The 19,434-nt window shown below is 40.4% G+C and overlaps 1 protein-coding gene across 1 annotated transcript in view; it reads right to left on the bottom strand.

Annotated features, from left to right (window-relative positions):
• rcc2 (regulator of chromosome condensation 2) overlaps positions 1–19,434 on the bottom strand; it is a 39,976-nt gene that overhangs the window by 4,900 nt on the left and 15,642 nt on the right. Inside the window, exons 4-11 of the mRNA XM_052039205.1 lie at positions 18,234–18,365; positions 15,982–16,070; positions 14,741–14,855; positions 9,012–9,178; positions 5,958–6,138; positions 4,304–4,409; positions 2,983–3,055; positions 481–558 (exon numbers count right to left, since the gene is read on the bottom strand). Coding sequence (XP_051895165.1) covers positions 481–558; positions 2,983–3,055; positions 4,304–4,409; positions 5,958–6,138; positions 9,012–9,178; positions 14,741–14,855; positions 15,982–16,070; positions 18,234–18,365 — 941 coding nt within the window. The remainder of the gene's footprint in view (positions 1–480; positions 559–2,982; positions 3,056–4,303; positions 4,410–5,957; positions 6,139–9,011; positions 9,179–14,740; positions 14,856–15,981; positions 16,071–18,233; positions 18,366–19,434) is intronic.

A 19,434-nucleotide genomic window follows, 5' to 3' on the forward strand; every position in this document is an offset into this window, starting at 1 on the left:
CTTTTGACCCACCTAGTCTATGCCGACCGTGATCCCATTTGCCTGCATTAGGCCTGTTTCACTCTGCGCCTTTCCTATCTACGTACCTGTCCAAGTATCTTTTGAACATCGTAATTGTATCTGCCTCTGTCACCTATGGCAGCTCATTCTAGATAACCAGAACTCTGTGTGGGGGAAAAAAAAACACTTACCTTCAGATCCCCACCCTACACCCATGAGGTTTTCCAACAGGTAAAGAGCAAATCCTTTTTTTTAAAAAAAAGCAATGTCAACAATACAGAAGCAAACATTTTCTAGAAGTTTGTATACATCAATCACCTTGTGGTGAAAGATGCACTTTCAACTTCACTGGAGCTTCTTTACGAGTGGGAAGATCGCAGGCGCTCCTTAAAAGTTCCTACTCTTCATTCTAGACAGTTTAAGTGATGTACCCTAGTACTCCTGATGGTTTAAGATGAAAATAAAAAGAGACTCTCTCACCTGCTCAATATAAACACCATCCAAGGTCTTTATCTCCTGTGCAGTAGTGGAGGATTTGGGTTTGTTGTCTCCATAGCCCTGCAACATTAGTTATGGTTTAAAATTATACTAGGACCATCACATGTCGCCCCACCAGGAAGGGTACCTTACCAAGACATTTGTTTATAAACAGGGCATATCTGACGTCAAATAAAAACACCCATTGCATATTAAAGTGGTCCATCCTCAACACACTTAACATCCATTGCCAAATCTAATGAAGAATTCTATTAGCTTGAGTCGTCGCAAAAAAAAAATCCATTTTAAGGAGGGTAGTAATTGGCTGTAGCATCAGTAATGGCTGTAAGAGATTTAAAATGGTACATTACAATCACATTTCTATCATGGAGATTAGTTTGAAAATGAGAATTGTTATGCCTTTTCAGACATCTGCCACCAGATGGCTCCTGAAAAGCAACAAACTGGGAGGTCTCCAAAGCTGCAATATCCCCTATTCTATTGTAAGTGAACATAGCTCAACATTTAGCTTCTTCCTTTGCCATCAACATAGCATTATTGCTAGGTCAATTTAAAATTATCTCCATCAAATTCTTCAAACTATTCAAACACCTTTTGGCTGCTGTAGCACCGAAGGTAAAGTTATTTCAAAATTTACAAATAATACAGGATACTTGGAGATGATTACCAACCCTGCTTCAAATATAATACAGTGCAGAGGTTGGCAAATTTCTTGTTTCATCTCCCCTTCCAGATTTACCAACTCCAAACTCTCACTATTACTGCTAGCACTTGGAAGCCAAGGCAAGAGGCACCAGAGGATGCCCGGGGAGACAATCCTCCAGGGTCACTGCTCCCCACTCAACCACCCCTCCTTTTACACCCAGCAACTCTCTGCCCTGCAGTACATTAACCTGTAGGCCACTATAAAAAGTTAACTCTGTCTGAAGCAAGATGAGATTAGGGGACTCCTTTCCCTTTAACCTTCCAAGTCAACCTTGCCTTGTCAAGCTGAGGCCTCGTGTACTATGCAAAGCATTACCTACGAGCCCAGTACAGAGCTTCTGGCCACACTGACAAAATCCAAGAGGGCCAGCAGAAGCAGTGGATGCGACTCTGGCAAGACACCACCCAGTCGCTCAGTACCCACATCAGTGGCCTTGCACAATGTGAAAGCTCTCCGTCTACAATTTGTCCCACATAACTGAACCCTCACAAACCACCTGGGAAAAGTTACCACAGTTTGAAAACTTCCACCGTAGGACACAAAAGATGCACACAACGACCTCACACCTGCACATGCTCTCGCTATTCTCCTCCTTTCCCTGCACTGACCAGCAAATAATCTTGCCATCCTCTCTTACAAAAGCAAAAATGAATACATGTAGGAAAGCCAAAATCAAAACAGAAAATGTTGGAAATTCTCAGCAATTCGAGCATTACGGTTAGAATCACAGAGTTAACAGTTCAGGGCAATAATCTTTCCTCAGGAGCTCAACAAGCTAAAACAACTCTCTCAGGATATGGTGCCCAATCACCTGAGTACTTTGAGCATTTTCTGTTTACAAACCACCTGTCTCATTGCACCCAACACTGGTACAGTGGTCTATCCTTCCCTCACTAACACAACACCAAGCACCTCTGCACACACCCCACCCTGCAGTGGCACTGATTTTTGGGCCAGGATCATTCTCCCAAGTCAAACGATCCCCTCAATCAATGTCCCTGCTTAATTTGAAACCTCCACAGTGACAACCATAAAGGTTGACTCTGCATTAAAGGTGCTAGCATCATTTATAGCAAGTAACAGCGAAATCCAAGAAAGAAACTTGTTCTAAAGGGAGACTGAGAAACATTTCCCTATAAGGATCAGACAGTAGAACTCCAAGGATTCACATTAAGCTCATTGCAAACATTTAGATTATACCATGGCCTTGAATTAACATTTTGTATCAGAAAATGGAAACACTTACACCAGACACTGCAATACTGGCATAATAGTTTTACACTAACATTGTGGTGAAAGGTAAAGGACAAATAAGCCTAGAGTCTCAGCCAGATTCCAGAACCAAGTCCAGCCTCCCTGCAGTACAGAGGCTCAGCCCCACTCTACAATCAGCTTAAACCTCAACTCCACATTAGGTGGAGAGTTAAAACCACTTCGAACCAAGTGTAAAGCCTCCAATAAATACCGCACTGGTATAACTGATTCACGATTCAAGTCCTTTCTCCTGCACAAAGTTCCCATTTACATGTTCCACAATCAATGGGACCTAAATGGAGTAAACTGAAAAATGATTATACATATTCAATCACCAATCTTATTTCATTTTCAATGAACATTTAATAGATACATTTCTCCCTCCTGTTCTCACTGAACTCGAACCTCAGTTTTGGCAATTAAGAGTTCAAAACAGAGGGCGACAAGTTTCTTGTGTGTGATGAGCTTGGAATGAAGCTCAGGTTTTCAAGCTACAGTTACCTTCCTGCCACCACGGTTCTTACCAGTTCTCCAAAGGTAGGTGACGGTCCCCAGCTGATTGTGCTCTCATCAGCTGCCACAATGATGCTGCTTTTCCTGAAAACAAAAAAGATAAAACAACAGAGTCCACAGTATTCAAAACATTCCATTGCTAGCCCCTTATCAAGCAATATTAACCAACCCAGAAGGTGAAGCATGACAGTCTTTTCATTTTACAGATGCTACTTGACCAAGTTCTGCCTTAAACACATTTCACATTCTGTCATAGCGTGGCCATTCAGCTCACTGAGTCTATCCCAGCTCACAAGAGCAATCCCATTCCCCCACTCATTTCCCTGCAACACACACTCACCTGATAATCAACTCCCCTCCATTTTCCTACCACCCACCCACACATGGGGCAACTTGCAATAGTCCATTTACTGACCAGCATGTCTTTGGGATATGGGAGGAAACCAGAGCACCTGGCAGAGACCCAGATGGCCAAAGGAAAACACGAAGTCTCCTCCCAAGCAGCGCCAGACGTCAGGATTGAACCCAGGTTACTGGAGCCAAGAGGCAGCAGCTCCACTGCTGTAGTACTGTGCCACCCATTTGTCTTCTTCCCAAATTTCCTTTTTTTTTTGTGATTTGTCACATCCTTATTAGCTGGAAATTAAATTCTACCTACACAGAAAAACTCACGCATTCTTTCACTGTTTCCAGGACACTTATGGCCTATGTGCACCAACAGCCACGGAGGAGAATATTCTCACTGGGTGCCCTTATAGTATAACAGATGCTCCAGACTTCGGGGGTGGGGGCGTCACAGAGATGTACTCCAACTCTTCTTCCAGCAACTCAAGTAGAAAACAAAAATTTCACTTTTGCTGCTAATTTCCATGCTGCTTGCTCCTTCACATGGTCCATCTCTCTGCCTCCCTCTCAGGGGATAACCAGCCCCAAATATCCACCACAAAACCAGACTCCCAGTTACCTTGATTATACTTCCTCCCATCCAGTTTCTCCATCTTCATCACATGTTCTCAGATGACAAAACATTCCACACAGGCACCTTCAAAAAAAGTCTCCCTTCTTCCTCAACCCTGGCTTCCACTCTACTACTGTGAACAGAGCACCCGACTGTATCTTGTCTATTTTCCACACTTGTGTCTGCTCTTGGACAGGGCAAAAACAGTGCTTTCCTGGTCCTTGTCTCCCAACCCATCAGGTTCCAGATTCAACATTCAGCTACAACTTCTGGGTCAGTGGCTAAAAAAATGATTTTACTCCACATACACAAGAAGCTACAAGTGAGAATCCACATTTCACTGAGATTTGGCTGCTCTGCAGCCACCTACTCACCCACTGGAAAGGCTTCGAACCTTCCACCCACAAAGGTCCTGCACCACTTTGGGATACATTGTGGAATCACGAGAGGTGTTGGTTGCACCCCAGAAGAACAAGCCACCTATGGGGGAAAGAAAAAAGTAAATACAAGAAAGATTAACATTAAGTGAATCCAACCTTCCTAGTAGTTTATTCCAATCTTGTTAAACAGGCCACAGAGTTACAGGAGTCGGGAAAAGTTCGTGTGCGTCCAAGAGGACAGCTTTTGCCAAAATATGGCAATGGGGTTGAAAATTTGTAATATTGGGCCATTTAAAGCCAAACAAATTACTCTCGAACTGTAATCACTTCTATGTAGGCAAACAATGCAATACATTTATACAAAGGAAGAGCTCTGAACACTAAATGCAATGAAGCCAGGTGAATTGATCTGGTATTATTTAACTGATACTGGTCCCAGAATTCAATGCTCTTCAAATAACATTGTGGAATTATTCACAGCTACCAAGTGCAACAAAAGAGATGTTCCTTCAATATCTCAAATGATTAGGCATTCAAGAATGCAGTATTACTTTGTAAAGCACAGAGGCATCAGTGTAACTTAGGAGTGTTCAAAAAGTGGCTGAATGTTACCTGTGTCCCTCCAACTGTTGGGGAGGGAGGAGATGGGATGTTGTAAATAACAAACCTTCTTACACATCCTGACCAAAGTGCTAATCTGAAAGCCTGCAATCTCCGATGCAGTGTTAGATTATCACAATTGGTCAAAGTGTAAACTAGCTTTTATAGGACCACTTGCATTCATTGACCATCTCAAAGCACATCATACCACAAGAATTACTTCTGAGCTGTAGTCCCTGGTATGTGGGCAAACATTGCAGCCAGTCACACATAGGAGGAGTCAATATAATTAGCAGTACTCAATTATGACATCTCTTTGCAAAGGAAACTGACAGTAATGCCCTGACTGGATTGGATCAGCTAAAACAATGCAGCTCATCACTCAGGCGCTCCACACTAACTGATGTAGTACACCAATTAACAGTACAAAGCCGCAAGGCCGAGTAGAAACATATGCCCAAGTTTGCACCTTCAGCAAGAAGATAAAAATCCAAAACATGTCGCCCTCATCACATTGAAAGCTTAAAGTGCACAACTAATATGGCAACCACTTACATCTTAATGGAAACAAAGCACAAAGCCTATGCAGGCACACACTACAGGGCAAAATGCTAACATAGGGTTTTCACACATTATTCACTATTGTTAAATGCCACAATTTACTAAATTTCTCAAGGGCATAGTCAGGAATTCAAGTCTGCACTAGAAATCCAAGTACTTTATTTCACTTACAAATGGACACAAGACATTGTGTTCAAAGAAAAGCAACCACACAGGACTAAAAGTGTTTTCTAAAAAAAAAATTAAGCCCCTTTCACTTCTTAAGTGGAAACTGGGTAACTCCAACCAAAAACACATCTTTAGTTGTAGAAAAAAAAAGCCAACGAGATTAGCAAGCCACATGGAACAACACGTCTCGAGATCCACAGGGGTGATAGTGTGGTAGAAATGGCCTTGTGGCACCAGTTAAATAACATTACATACAGAGGCAATAGACACTTTACAACTAGTCCATAAAAATAAACTGAAGACAATGTACATTACGAACCCATTTCATTTACTGCAAATGAACAGGTGTTTCCTGCGCAGATCTGTACAGCACCACGACCAGGGAAGTCAAACAGTTTAACAAGGCGTGGGACCATCTCATCCTTCTGTTCGGAGTGCCCAAGGCGACCGTACCCTCCAAAGCCCCAAGTGAACACCCTCTTCTGAGAATCAAGAGCAATCTAAGGAACACACATCTTGATTAGTAAAAGGAACCATTCTTCTATCTTTGAGAGGCTGCAGTAGCAGCTGCACACTTGTTAATTCACCCAAGGATTACACCAGAACAACCTTCAAAGGCATGTGCAATGAGGACTGACAGGGGAGCAGCCAATCTGACTTCACAGTGGCAGTGAGAAAAGGCCAGGTGCCATCAACCACGGAGAAGGCTACATGAACTGTGATTAAAATTAGCACGGGATAGAACAGAGCAGCGACCCAAAAAAAACGTACTTAACATAAATACAAAACGCTGAGCAGACACAGCAGGTGTGTCAGCAGCTGGGAACAAAGGAAGAAAAGACTCGTTAACATTTCAGGAGCAACCTCTTGACCAGAAGTCACTTGAAAAAAAAACAGCTGCCTGCTGAATGAGCCTATGGAAAAGCAGACAGCTTTCTCCCCAAAACATCAAGGCTGGCCAAAATCTGCACGAAAGAGAAACTAAAAAAGAAACTCTCTTCAGGTAGATGAATAGTAATGGGGCAGGCAAGGAATATATTGTCCGGTTGGCTGCAGGACATCAAGAGCTAGGGCTGAATAGCATTCCATGGCAATTTAATGTCCATCACTGCTTAAATGGCAAAAGGCCTTTTGGAACTGCTGCAGTCTATGTGCTGCTTTTCCCCACAATGATAATTTGACCTGGATTTTGACCCAGCAATGCTGAGGGAATGAATGTCAATACATGTTTGACTCAGAATAGCGTTTTCTTGTTGCTGTACTTGTTCATCGACGTGGTGGAGGTCCTGCCCAATAGTGAATCCTGTAGTCAGGATAGCAAGCCAGGTAGAGTTGCCACAGATATTTAGAAGTTAAAGTGAGCAATGACCCTATGGAAAATGTATCAGTAAATTAATAATGGAAAATAAGGCAACTGCAGGTGAATTAAACAGATATTTGCATCAGTCTTCAAAATAATAAAGTTATACAAGAACACAAGACAACATAAGCAGGAGCAAGCACTCGGCCCCTGAAGCCTACCTCATCACAGAATCTGATCACGATCGATTTGCCCCAGCTTTCATTTCCTCTTCTGTGCCAGTTCTGACTGGTCCTCAATTAAATGATCTTTCAAAAATTTAGATACTTCCACTAACATCACAGATATATGTGAAAAAAAAACAGGAATTGAAAGGGAGGGAGGAACTCAAAAATTACAAATCACCAAGGGAATGCTGCTGAGCAAATTGTTAAGATGTGGGCAGACGAGTCCCTGGGTCCGGATGGAATTTTCCCTAGTGTCTCAGTGAGACGGCTGATGCAATGATTTTAATTTTCCAAAATTCCATGGATTCAGGAAAGGTACTAATAACCTCTTTATTCAAAAGGGGAGGCAGGAACTAGAAAACCGAAGGCCAATTAGCAACAGGCATCAAAGGAGAAACATTACAAGCTATTGTTAAAGACTTTGCGTCTGGGCATTTGGAAAAATGTAATTAGACATAGTCACCATGGTTGTGAAAGGGAATTAGTGTTTGACCAATTTATTGGAACTCCTTGAAGTAGTAATAGAAGAGCAAGTGGTTGTATTAGACTTTGATTTCCAAAAAGACATTTGATAAGGTGCTGGTTCAAAAAGGGCAAAAAAAATAATAACTCAGTGTCAGAGGCAATCTTCTGTCTTAGATACAGGATTGGCTGGCTAAAAGGAAACAGTAAGCAGCACAATGGGCTATTTTCTGGTTGGCAAGGTGTAATTAGTGATGTGCCACAGGAATTAGCACCAAAGCTTGTTACAATTTATACAAATGACTTAAGGCACTAAAGATGTCGTGCCTAAATTGGCTGATGACACAAGCTAGAATAAGTTGTGTAGATGACAAGGAGGCTATAAAAAAAAAGGGAGACAAATAGTTTATACAAGTGGACAAAGATCTGGAATATGGGAGTATAATGTGGGAAGAGTGAAAATGCCCCCTTTGGCAGGAAAAGTATAGTATCTAACTGGTGAGAGACTGCAGAGCTCTCAGATGCAGAGGGATCTGGATACCCAAGTGTAGGATTCTCAGAAAAGTTATATGCAGGTGCAGCAAGTAATTAGGAAAACCAATAGAATATTATTGAGAGGGGACTTGAATGCAAAATTAGGAGATTATCGATCTCTAAGGATACAAGTGCATTAGAAGCAGCTATGAGAAAGTTCAGTATACTAAGACCTGGAATGGGCAGGTTATCTTTAAGGAAAGTTTTAACTTATTTCAACTGGCATTTGGAAGAGTGAAAGGGGACTCAATTGAAACACAAGATCCCAAGGAGACGTTACTGTCAATGAGGAGAGGATGTGCTGCATGAGAATCTAGACTAGGGGTCACTGAATAAAAATAACGGCTTGCCCATTAAAAACAGTGGTAACATTTTCTCTTTCAGGGGTTGATGGTTTTTAGAAATAATCTTCCTCAAAGGAAGCAGAGTCTTGGGATATTTTAAGGCAGATAAACATATTTGAAAAGCAAGTTGAAATGTTACAGTGGGTAGATGGGAAAGTGGTTACAATCAAATCATCCATGATCTTATTAAATGGTGGAGCAAGCGTGGAGGTCAAGTGGCCTATTCCTGCACCTAATTCATATGTACCCTTGCAGAAGAAATAAAAACAATGAATTCAAATCCTAGTTTGTTCTTGCCTCAGGGACAGAAAACAAGAAATAGTCCCTTAATCACAATTTCCACTTAAATTATTTTCCTGGACTAAATCTACAAGACAGATTATGCCAAATAAAAGGGCTTATTGATAGGCACCTCAAAGTGATGCCATTATTGCTAGGGAAAATGAATTCCCAATGCATGGGCATATTGTTCAAGTTTGTTTAGCAGGACAATCTCAAATACATACCGTATGATTTGCTCCGCAGGCCACTTCACGGACAACAACGTTTGGCACTGGTAAGATTTGACCATCTTTAGTCTTCTCCAGGAAGATGGCTACCCGCCGTGGCACCACCTCGCAGTCAAACTCAATTCTCTGGGCCCGAGCAATGAATTTTCCATCAGAGTTGTGACCTGTTTGGAAATAGTAAATGACAGAATTTTACTAGAAGAAAAAAAAGAAACTACATTCCAAGTAAAGATGATTTTTTCAGGAATTCATTTAGTAATAATCATTTAGTAATAATCATTTAGTACCAATGGCCATATTTTTTATCTCTCTCTCTCTCTCTATATATATATATAGACACACACATACATACACAAGATCAACTGTATACAAAAAGTTAAGCTTTATATGTTAGCAAAAGCTTTGATGAGTTCCCTAAAATATTTTGCAAGGATAATCAGCACAAGCTACCCAACACATTACCAACAAGGAAAAGCACTTCAGACCTAGAATAACTGGTAGTTTTAGTTGCTACTCCACCTCCAATGGAAGGCAAGTAAAACAGTTAAGCCAAATCCCAGATAAAATATCCCTGGGTTGTGGATATACTTAGAATTCAAGACTACTTGCCAGCACTCATATCAAAGATTTTCTTCACAACAAAGTCTTATCCACATACACTTGAATGCTCACCACTTTGGAATCATTAAAATATATGCCATAGGAGGCAAACATTTGGCCCATCATGAAGGAAGAGGAGCAAATAGAACAGTGCAAAAAAAAAAGTATGATTAAAAGTGGTGGAGAGAAGCAAGCCCAATGGCTTTCAACCTTAACACATAAAGCATTCGTAACAGAGTATGTGATCTAACAGCACAGATAGGAGGTGAACAGACATGAGCTGATGGCCATTATGGAAATATGGTTGCAAGAGGATCAGAAATGGGAACTAAACATTTAGGGATATGAGTTTTAGGAAGAGTTTGTAGGAAGGAAAGGACGGCGGAATAGCACCATTTATAACAGATGAAATTGATACAGCTGAGAGAGATGATATGCACAGGTGGAAGTTAACTAAACAGCCAAGAGCAAGAAGACTATGGTAGTAGGAGTTAAAAAACAAGAATGTGGGGAGGGTGGTTGTGCAAAAAGTAGTGCAGTAAATTTCAATGAATATGGGAGATTTTAATCTTCATGTAGAATGGGTTAATCAAGTTGGGCAACTACGACAATGAGTTCATGGAGTGCATTCAGGATAATTTCCTACAGCAATACATCATAGAGCCAACCAGGAAACAGGCCATCCTAAATACGTTAACAGGTTTAATAAATGACTTTGGAGTAAAAGATCCCCAAGGAAGAAGTGACCATAATATGAGAGAATATTATATTCAGTTTGAGGGGCAGAAAGCTGTCAGAAATATATGTGTTCTGCTTAAATAAAAAAAAGGGAATTTCAATGGAATTAGGATAAACCTGACTAATGTGCACTGGGTGAGTAGGTTTGCAGAAAAGACAGTAAGCTACACATTGATATGAATAAAAGATCAGCTAACAGACAGGAAACAGCAAGTAGGGATAAGAGCATCACTTTCAGGGTGGGAAACTTGTGGGGTGCCACAGGCAGTGTCAGGACCACAAATGTTTTAAAAAAAAATAACTGGGGGAGGAAGCAAAATATGGTAACTGACTTTGTAGACAACACAAAAATAGGCAGGAAGGCAAGTTGCGAGGAGAATAACACTTTATAGAGATATATTGATAGGTTAAGTGAGTGGGCAAGAAGCTGGCAAATGGAATATAATGTGGTAAAATTATGAAATTGTTCATTTTGGAAGGCAGGACAGAATTATTTAAATGGAGAAAAACTGCAGAAAGCTTAAGCACAAGGGATTTGGGGTCCTCAAGCAAGAAACAAGAAAAGCCAGCTCACAAGTGCAGCAGTAAATCGGGAAGACTAATGAAATGTGGACCATTATTTCAATGGGGTTGGGAGTATACAAGTTGTGAAATCTTACCGCACCATACAAACTACATCTATAGTATTGGGAAAGATTTTAGTTCCACTATAAAAGGAAAGATACCATTTTATTCTAGGTAGTTCAGAGAAGGTTCCTTAGAATGATACTGGGTATGGAGTGATTGCTTTACGAGGAAAGGTTAAACAGTTTGAGTCTCTATGCATTGGAGTTCAGAAGAAATATGATGCAAATGTTATTAAAACAGAAAATTATTTGGGGGCTAGAGAGGGCAACTGCTGAGAGGATATCCTATCTCATAAGAGAGAGTCTGAAACCAGAGGAAATGGATTCAAGGGGCTGCTCACTGAAGGCTGAGATGAGGAAGAATCTCTTCTTTGGAGGTTTGCAAGTCCTGGAACTCCTAAACAGAGGAAGCGGTGGGGGCAGAGCACTCTGGTATATTTAAGGCTCAGGTTGATACATTTTTGTTATAGGGAAAGAGCAGAAAAGTGGATGAGCAATGTCAGATCAGCCATTCCTACTGAATGGCAGAGCAAGCTTGAGAGACTGGATTTCTTACTCCTGTTCCTACATCTCACGGCCCAATGCCCTTGCAGCCAAGTAAGGGCATTTCACAACACTCGTCTGCATCCCCATAAGGCACATCATTTCAAGTACTCATCCAGATCCTAATGGATGCTAAATTTAAATACGAGAAGGATTCACCTCATCACCCTTTGGGTGAAGTTTTTCTTCAACTCCTCTCTAATCCCTCTGCCAATCTATATCCCCTAGTCATTGACTGTACCCAGGGAAATAGGTCCTGCCTGTTTATTCCCTCTGAGCCTCTCATTTTTTAAAAAAAATACATCTTGATTAAATCTCACACAAATTTCCTTTGTTCCAGAGAAATCAACTAAAGCCTATTCTTATCTCTCCTCTAACCAATTTTCACTAGCCCTGATGACAGCTTTGCAAATCTCTTCTGCAGCTCCTCCAGTACAGTCAGATCCTTCTCATAATCTGATGGGATCCTTTACACAATAGTCTCTACCATAACTAGCATTTTGGACAATTCTGGCATGAACTCCATGCTCTTCTACTCTAATGCTCCAGCCAAAAACAAGATTTTTTTTCAAAAGCCATACAGAATACTTATCTACCAGTCCAGTTACCTCAGTGAAATGCAAACATGCACTCCAATTACCCACTGTTCCTCCATACTTCTCAAAAACCTAATTTATCAGGAATTTCCGCAGCTCATTTGACCTTGTAAAACACCTTACAATGCTCCAGATTGAATTCCATTAGCCACATATTTGCCAGCATTTGATAAGATTTCTGCAGCCCAAAACATTTTCCCCCTCACCATAAACCCAACTACTGATTTTTGTATCATTCATCATGGCCTCTATATTCAAATCCAAAATACAAAAATACACTGGAAGCAGCAAATGAGCAGAGTATGGAATTTCACTGCCAACAGCTAGTCAAAATATCTGCTGACCATTGCCCTTTTGTTCTTGCCACTAAGCCAATTTTGGATCAAATGCCACTTTCCCTTGGATCCCATGGGCTTTTATTTTACTGATCAGTCTACCACGTGGATTCTCGTCAAAAAGCTCAATCAACTCCCTACAGTCTCCGAGTACACTACACTAACCAATGGCACTTCAAGAAGATTCAGTCTTAATTTGTTGAAATTCATCTTTTCCTATACAAATCTCTCCTCTGTGGAATGAGGAATTAAATTGTCCTATTTTTCTTTACGATAATTATCCCACTAATGTTAGGCGGACCATCTAGAAATCAGCCCTTCTCTTTCTCCCCAATCTCTCTCCCTCCCTCCCTCCAGGCCATTTGGTGCTATTTATCCTTCACACAAGTCTCTGCCCAGTTCACTTTTTCTGATGTTGCTTCCTCTCTGGTCAGGATCTGAAACTGCTCAGTTGAAGCAGAATTCAATGATCTAGCAAAAAAAGAGATCTTAAGCAGCTTATGATGAACATCAAATACAAACTGGCACAAAGCAGAAATGTAGAAAACTACACCACAGAAAAATGCCATTCAGCCCATCTATTACAGGCAGTACTGATGTGCTGCTTTTCCGTCGAGATGACACTATTTTGACTTATCCCTTGTGTTCTAGTACATTTTCATTTGTTAAAGTCTACATTCCCAAAAACAGATCATCTGGTCGTCACAGTACTGTTTGTGGGATCTTGGATGTCCAATATGGCCACTGCACTTCCTGAATTACAGCAATGATATGAAACCCAATTCTAAGTTTGTACGATTAGAAAGTTCAGCCCAGCAACAGCAATGCATTAAAACAAAACAGGTGGGGGAAAAAAATACCAGAAGGTATGAACTAGCAGACATCAACACCCTCTCATTTACATTACAATGCCTGAAAACACAATAAATACAGGATGGGAAAAAATATTTAAAAGGACTAGGAGAGGCTGAAAGATGAAAGTGATAACCATTAACACAGTAAATTGAAACTCAGCAAATCCTTTTCCAGTTCAAACTACAGTTCAAAAATGCCTTACCAACACAAGGAAATTGAACATTAACACCAGCTAATGACTTCAAATGCCATAATGTGCCATTGATCATGTATGAAGCACTTACAAAAAGCAATGATTTCTTTGCAAGTTTTTGAATGCCGACTATTGTCCCTGTGACCTCATGGGTTTCCTCTAGGTGCTCCAGCTTTTTTGCATATCCCGAATACATGTGGGTTAGAATAATTGGCCATTGTAAATTGTCCCTGGTGTGTAGATAAGTGATGGAATCTCAAGATGTTTATGGGAATATAGGGGGAATAAAATGGGATTACTGCAAATGGATGATTGATGGTTAGCTTGATCTCATTGGGTAGACAGGCTTATTTCTGGCATGTATCAATCTATGACTCTTCTGCAAAACTGTGCTAATCTTGGAGACCTACATGCATAATCAAGTGGTTTGAACCTGGAACCTGCCAAGTAAGACTTGCATCACTAAGCCAAGACTGACAGAAAGACTATGAGATATCAGTTTCTCAACATTTACATTCCTGAACCTTCAACTCCCCAAAATCTCCCACATCATCTTCCTAGAGATAGTGTCAGCCACCCTGTTTTAGGGTAGGCAATTTATTAATTTTCACTGAGAAAAATGCTCAGAAGTCAGAAAATGCAGAAAAATCAAAAAGGAATTGGACATGCTAGCAATTCAGGCAGCATCCATAGAGAAAGAAACAAAGCTAGCATTTAAAGTCAACACCCTTTCATCAGAACACCCTTCTTGATTCAGACAAAAGATTATGGATCTGAAACTTCACTTTGCTGTCCATAAATACTTCCTGACCACTAAAAATTTCCTGAACACTGGTTTTATTTCAGATTGCCATTGCATTTGTTTTATATTCCATCAGTCAACAAGAATGCAATGCAATGCATCATGCGACAATGTGTCAATTTCCATGGGACATTCAGCACTGAGGCATCATGGGGAAATAAAAGCATTTTCAAACACTCATTCCATCAGGACATCTCAAAACACTTCATAATCAATTAAACACTTAAATTTGGAAAACATGTTGCCAAATGAACAGTTAATTGCACACAGCGAAATCTAATGAACAATTCTGCATGTTCAATATGTGGGGATTTCTTTTAGGTCATGTGCAGCAACTTATCTTGTTCACTCAAGTTCCTAACTTGAACATGTGGTAAAATGGGAGCTTTGGAAAAGTATTTAAAAAAAACACTGAATTTTACAAATGCACAGACATACCAAGCTGTCCGTATTCTGGATGACCAAAAGAATAAAGGTTCCCTTTGCAGTCAGCGATCATACTGAATTCTGCACCGCAGGCTATTTTCACAATTGGCTGGCCATTGTACATAATCTGAAGAAAGAAAAATGACAAGAATAATCAAACTAATTGATCAGTCCACTGGACAGTTAGACAACCTCTAGTATTAAAATTATTACCATTTTAAATTGCACAAGATTTATTTTCCTTTCTACAGCCACAATAGTCTAAACATATCTTTCTGTGGTGTGGATCAGTTGCCTTGTTGAGCATGCATATTTTATCTGCTGACAAATATAAATTTAGTGACATCTTCAGTCACCCTCTTGTGACCATAACTGACTGTGCACTACAGACTTCTGCAAACCTTTTCTCGTGCACCCCACCCTCAGCCCTATGAACAAGCAAAACATAAATATTGTGGGAAAATATACTTATTGCAAAATCCACTGGAAAGTCAAAAGCAGCATGGAAAAGCCAAAGCAAAATCTATTAAAATTAATGTAGGACTACTGCGCAATGTGGTTTAGAAGACACTTCTCCAAACACCATCAGTATTATGCAACTCAAGTTCTTTACAAAGAATGTACATTTTAGGAATGCACTGTTCCAACCTTTGTAAATACAGAAATCTGCAACCAGCTGTGTACTTCCAATTTAACAGCATTTTAATATAGGTGGGTATCACCAGCAAAGTCAGAAAATAATTAATGCCAATGGCTCTACACTTTGTTAATATCACATGACAGAGCACTAGTTTAGCATAAATTTATCTTAGATACTTGGTTACAAACAAGTATACACTTTTAAACAACTATACAAAATCTACATGCAACAGAAGGAGGGGAGAAGGTGAATAAGACAGAGGCAAAAGGACCAAGATATCCGGATTCTGATTATTCAGTGCCTCTGCTAAATTATGAAGACATGAACACAGAAACCAGGATGCAATGTACCCCTTTCAACCCTCAATCTCCATCATATGTAAACAGCTAAACATTCAATAAACACACGTGAAGACAGGTTCATGTGCACAGTGTGCCATTGGATCACATTTCACAGGCTCTTATCACGTGCATGGCAGAGTGTGCCACACGTGTAAGAATCTGTGAAACGTGATCCACTGTACCAAGCAATTATGACAGAGAGAGGAAAAAAAATTGAAGTGGGCAAGGTGGATGGGAAGTATCTGTCAGAAAAAGTACATCAGAATCTTTACCTGTGCAGGGCAGGGCTCTGCTTCGGTCTGGTTTCCAAGGCCAAGTTGTCCCATTTTGTTCTCACCAAATGCATAAACTGTTCCATTTTCTAAACATTAAACAAGTAGGACAACTAGTAACTCATTTTGTTAATTATAGAAGTACCATAGCCTTCAAACCACTCTACAACAAATGGGAGCAAAAGAACTACTGCTTTTCATGACACTCGCTTGGAATTTCAGTATTAAAATTGTGACTGATATCACCCAATGCCTGCAGCATATCTTCTTGCTGGCAAACTGCTCTCTGGCTCCAAACCATGAAGTTGCCAGCCACTGGCCCGCAGTTAACCAAGCAGAGAGCAGAATTCTGCTCTGCTACACAGCTTCACGTTGAAGTTGGTGCACATTCAGCACTTGATCCATTTCAGGTTAAAACTGGGGCTCTGGTCCTGGGTTTAAAGGACTGGGATGAGTCAATTAGATAAATCTGCTCGAGTTAGAACAACTGACTTACACATTGCCAAGCAATGTGAAAGACAAGCAGACAAGTTCACCATTTTAATAGTCTGTCCAGTAACTTCAGCTATTTGGAATTAACAGAGATGACAGATCAGATGTACACTTGACAAGTTGACAACCTATCCTCAGCAGCATGTCAGGACACTAATGAAGAGCAACACTTATCTACAGTGGAACTGTAGCCTCGCCACCAACCAGGCTCAGCAGGAGAGATGAAAAAAATAAAGTTGTTTTTGCAGGAGGGAAATTATTTTTTTGATTATACTCCAGTGTAGCCAGATGGGATTCTTATGTAATTAGACATTTTGATTTAAGTTAGTCAGATAACAATTTATGCAACAATGACAAATGGCATGCATTTAAGAAATGTTCAGAAGTTGCATATGGTTTAATAGATTCAAAGCTCTCACAATAACTTCATTAGGGTGCTGGTGTTATACTAAATACAGCTGTTCCACAGGAAACCATTTGCTGTTTCTGATCTGAACTCTCTCCATCTCCAGCATATTGTCAGGTGGCCACAAACCCACCTTTGCACCACTAAACCACTTTTCAGTAGAAAAATCACTGAACATTAGTGAGCAACTGCAAACATTTCCATTACCACACCCAAGCAGGGAGGGAAAACACAGCAATCCTACAAACCTTGCCAAATGAAAGCAGAGAAGCAAGAGCTGCAATCTCTTGGGCCAATTGGACTGGAATGGTTTAACCTGCACTGAGATCTACAAACTGGAAGCTAAAGGCCAGACACATGAACAAAAACTTGAAGCACAGCTCATGAATTAATAGGCAAGACTTGTGTGTTCTTCATCAGACAACTAAACCATTTTTTGTTTGGAAATTTATAGTCAGAGAATTGTATTGTGGCACCAAAAAAACAGCCAGTCACTTCAAATAAGCAGGAAATTAAAGCAGTCCCTGTCAACAATCAGCCAAAGGAACCCCCCCCCCCCCCCCCCCCAATCAAAGGCTCTGCTTCACTTCCTCTTCAATGACATGAAGATCAGTGCTAAACATAGAAGTCATTCACCTATAAACTCTTCTTGAAGATCTTAAAACTCACAAGATTTAGATTAATTCAAAAAAAAATCAGGGATTAGACAGCAGTTTGCCATGCAGAAGTCCAAAAGTTCCAGCAAACAATGGAACACATCAGGAGACTCAATTAGAATTATATTTAGAATGACCTTAACAGAATTTTCTCCCACAAACTCAGACTTATTAGGTCTTCCAATTGAAAAATTGTGAGCCAGGGCTAGGATGTGGTGTTTTGTTTCAACATTTTCCCCTCTCCCATCTTGAGCAGGGTATTATTATTACTACATTTAGTGAGCAAAAGTATCTGGCCCAACATCCCTTCCCCAGAATATACTGCATGTGCATTTTTACTGCACTCATCAATGCAAGGTGGTGCAGGTGTCAACTGTCTAGATAACAAAGTAGTGTCCTGAAATTACATTTGTTCTTTTTATGCTATATTATACATAGAAATAGACATTTGTAGCTTACTGCAAAACTATAATCCTTCATATTGTTAAGTACAGAACTCATTTGGAAAAAAAAACATTAAAATTCTTCACAATGGTAGTTTTTGGAAAAATGTTAAATGCTAATTTGAGGTAGAATATGGCACTCCGGCCTTAAAAACCAACTAGCCCAGTTCTGCCCACATAGAAAAATAGAGCACCTTCTCAGTATAAAAAGTTACAAAGACAACAGAAGAGTTTTCCATACAATCCAAAGGCTACCTGTTAAACAGAGACTGTGATTACGTCCACAAGCTCCTGCGACTATTGTCTGATCTTTGAGAGCATCAATAAGTTTGGGGACCTCTCCTCGCTTTGTGTCTCCATGTCCAAGCTGTCCTTTCTCACCTCGACCTGAGCAGCAAGAAAACAAACAAGGAAATATATTTTAAAAATCAGTTAAAATAAAAGCCTTACAATATGCAGTAAATGTTACATGAATCACACTGGAGCTGATATGGGCAAGATTTGCAGGTGCCTTTCCTGATTTGATGCATTGAGTGGTTTGTCCTAAAATTGTCTTCCATCAAAACATTACAGTTTGCACTCAAGGTATGCAAGTTGACTGTTTGAATGAATAGAACTGATAAGGCAGTACCAAAACCTGCAGCTTAATTACAAGTATGACAGCAGTATCCAAGATGGCAACCCTATTCAGGTTAATCATAAATAGCAGGAAAGGGAGGACAAAGGAAAAATAGATGAAAATAAATGCAAGTCACAATTGTAGCCAATAAAGAATTCAGAAATTTCTTGAGAGATTAGTTACAATGTGGAACTCGATACTTCAGGGCAAGAATAGCATAGATAAAGACGTGGGAGAAAGGAATAGAAGGTTATGCTGTTGAGACTAGATTAAAATGGACGGAAGGAGAAGATGCATGTGGAATACAGGCTGCATGTGTATCATTTACATCTATGCATTAGTTACAGCACAATCATGGAAAAACTCTAACCTCTAAATGTATCAGAATCTGGAGTCACTGGCTACATCCTTCCCCCTAATAACTGAAACAGACTGCAACCAGGCATCATACCCAACCCATCGTGGCAATCCAAGCCACCTTCTAGACCACCTATTTCCATCTGTTACATCAGATTCCAACCTTGCCTCAGCTCATCTGCCATCAAAACACTCACGTAGATCTTCGTCAGCACTGCAAGCACCTCTGACTGGCCTGTTTCATTCCACTCTTTGCACATTTCAAATCATCTAAAACTTTGCTGAGCATAGAATAAACTGCAGGGGGAACTCAGCAAATCAGGCAGCATCTGTGGAGGTAGAAGGATAGCCAATATTTCGGGTCAAGACCTACATCAGGACTGAGAGTGTAGAGGGAAGATAGCCAATATAAAGAAGTGAGGGGGAGGGGTGAGGCAGAAGCTGAAAGGTGCTAGGTGGAACGAGGCGAGGAGGGGGATG

The sequence above is a fragment of the Pristis pectinata genome, chromosome 26 (assembly GCF_009764475.1).
Source record: "Pristis pectinata isolate sPriPec2 chromosome 26, sPriPec2.1.pri, whole genome shotgun sequence".
NCBI lineage: Eukaryota > Metazoa > Chordata > Chondrichthyes > Rhinopristiformes > Pristidae > Pristis > Pristis pectinata.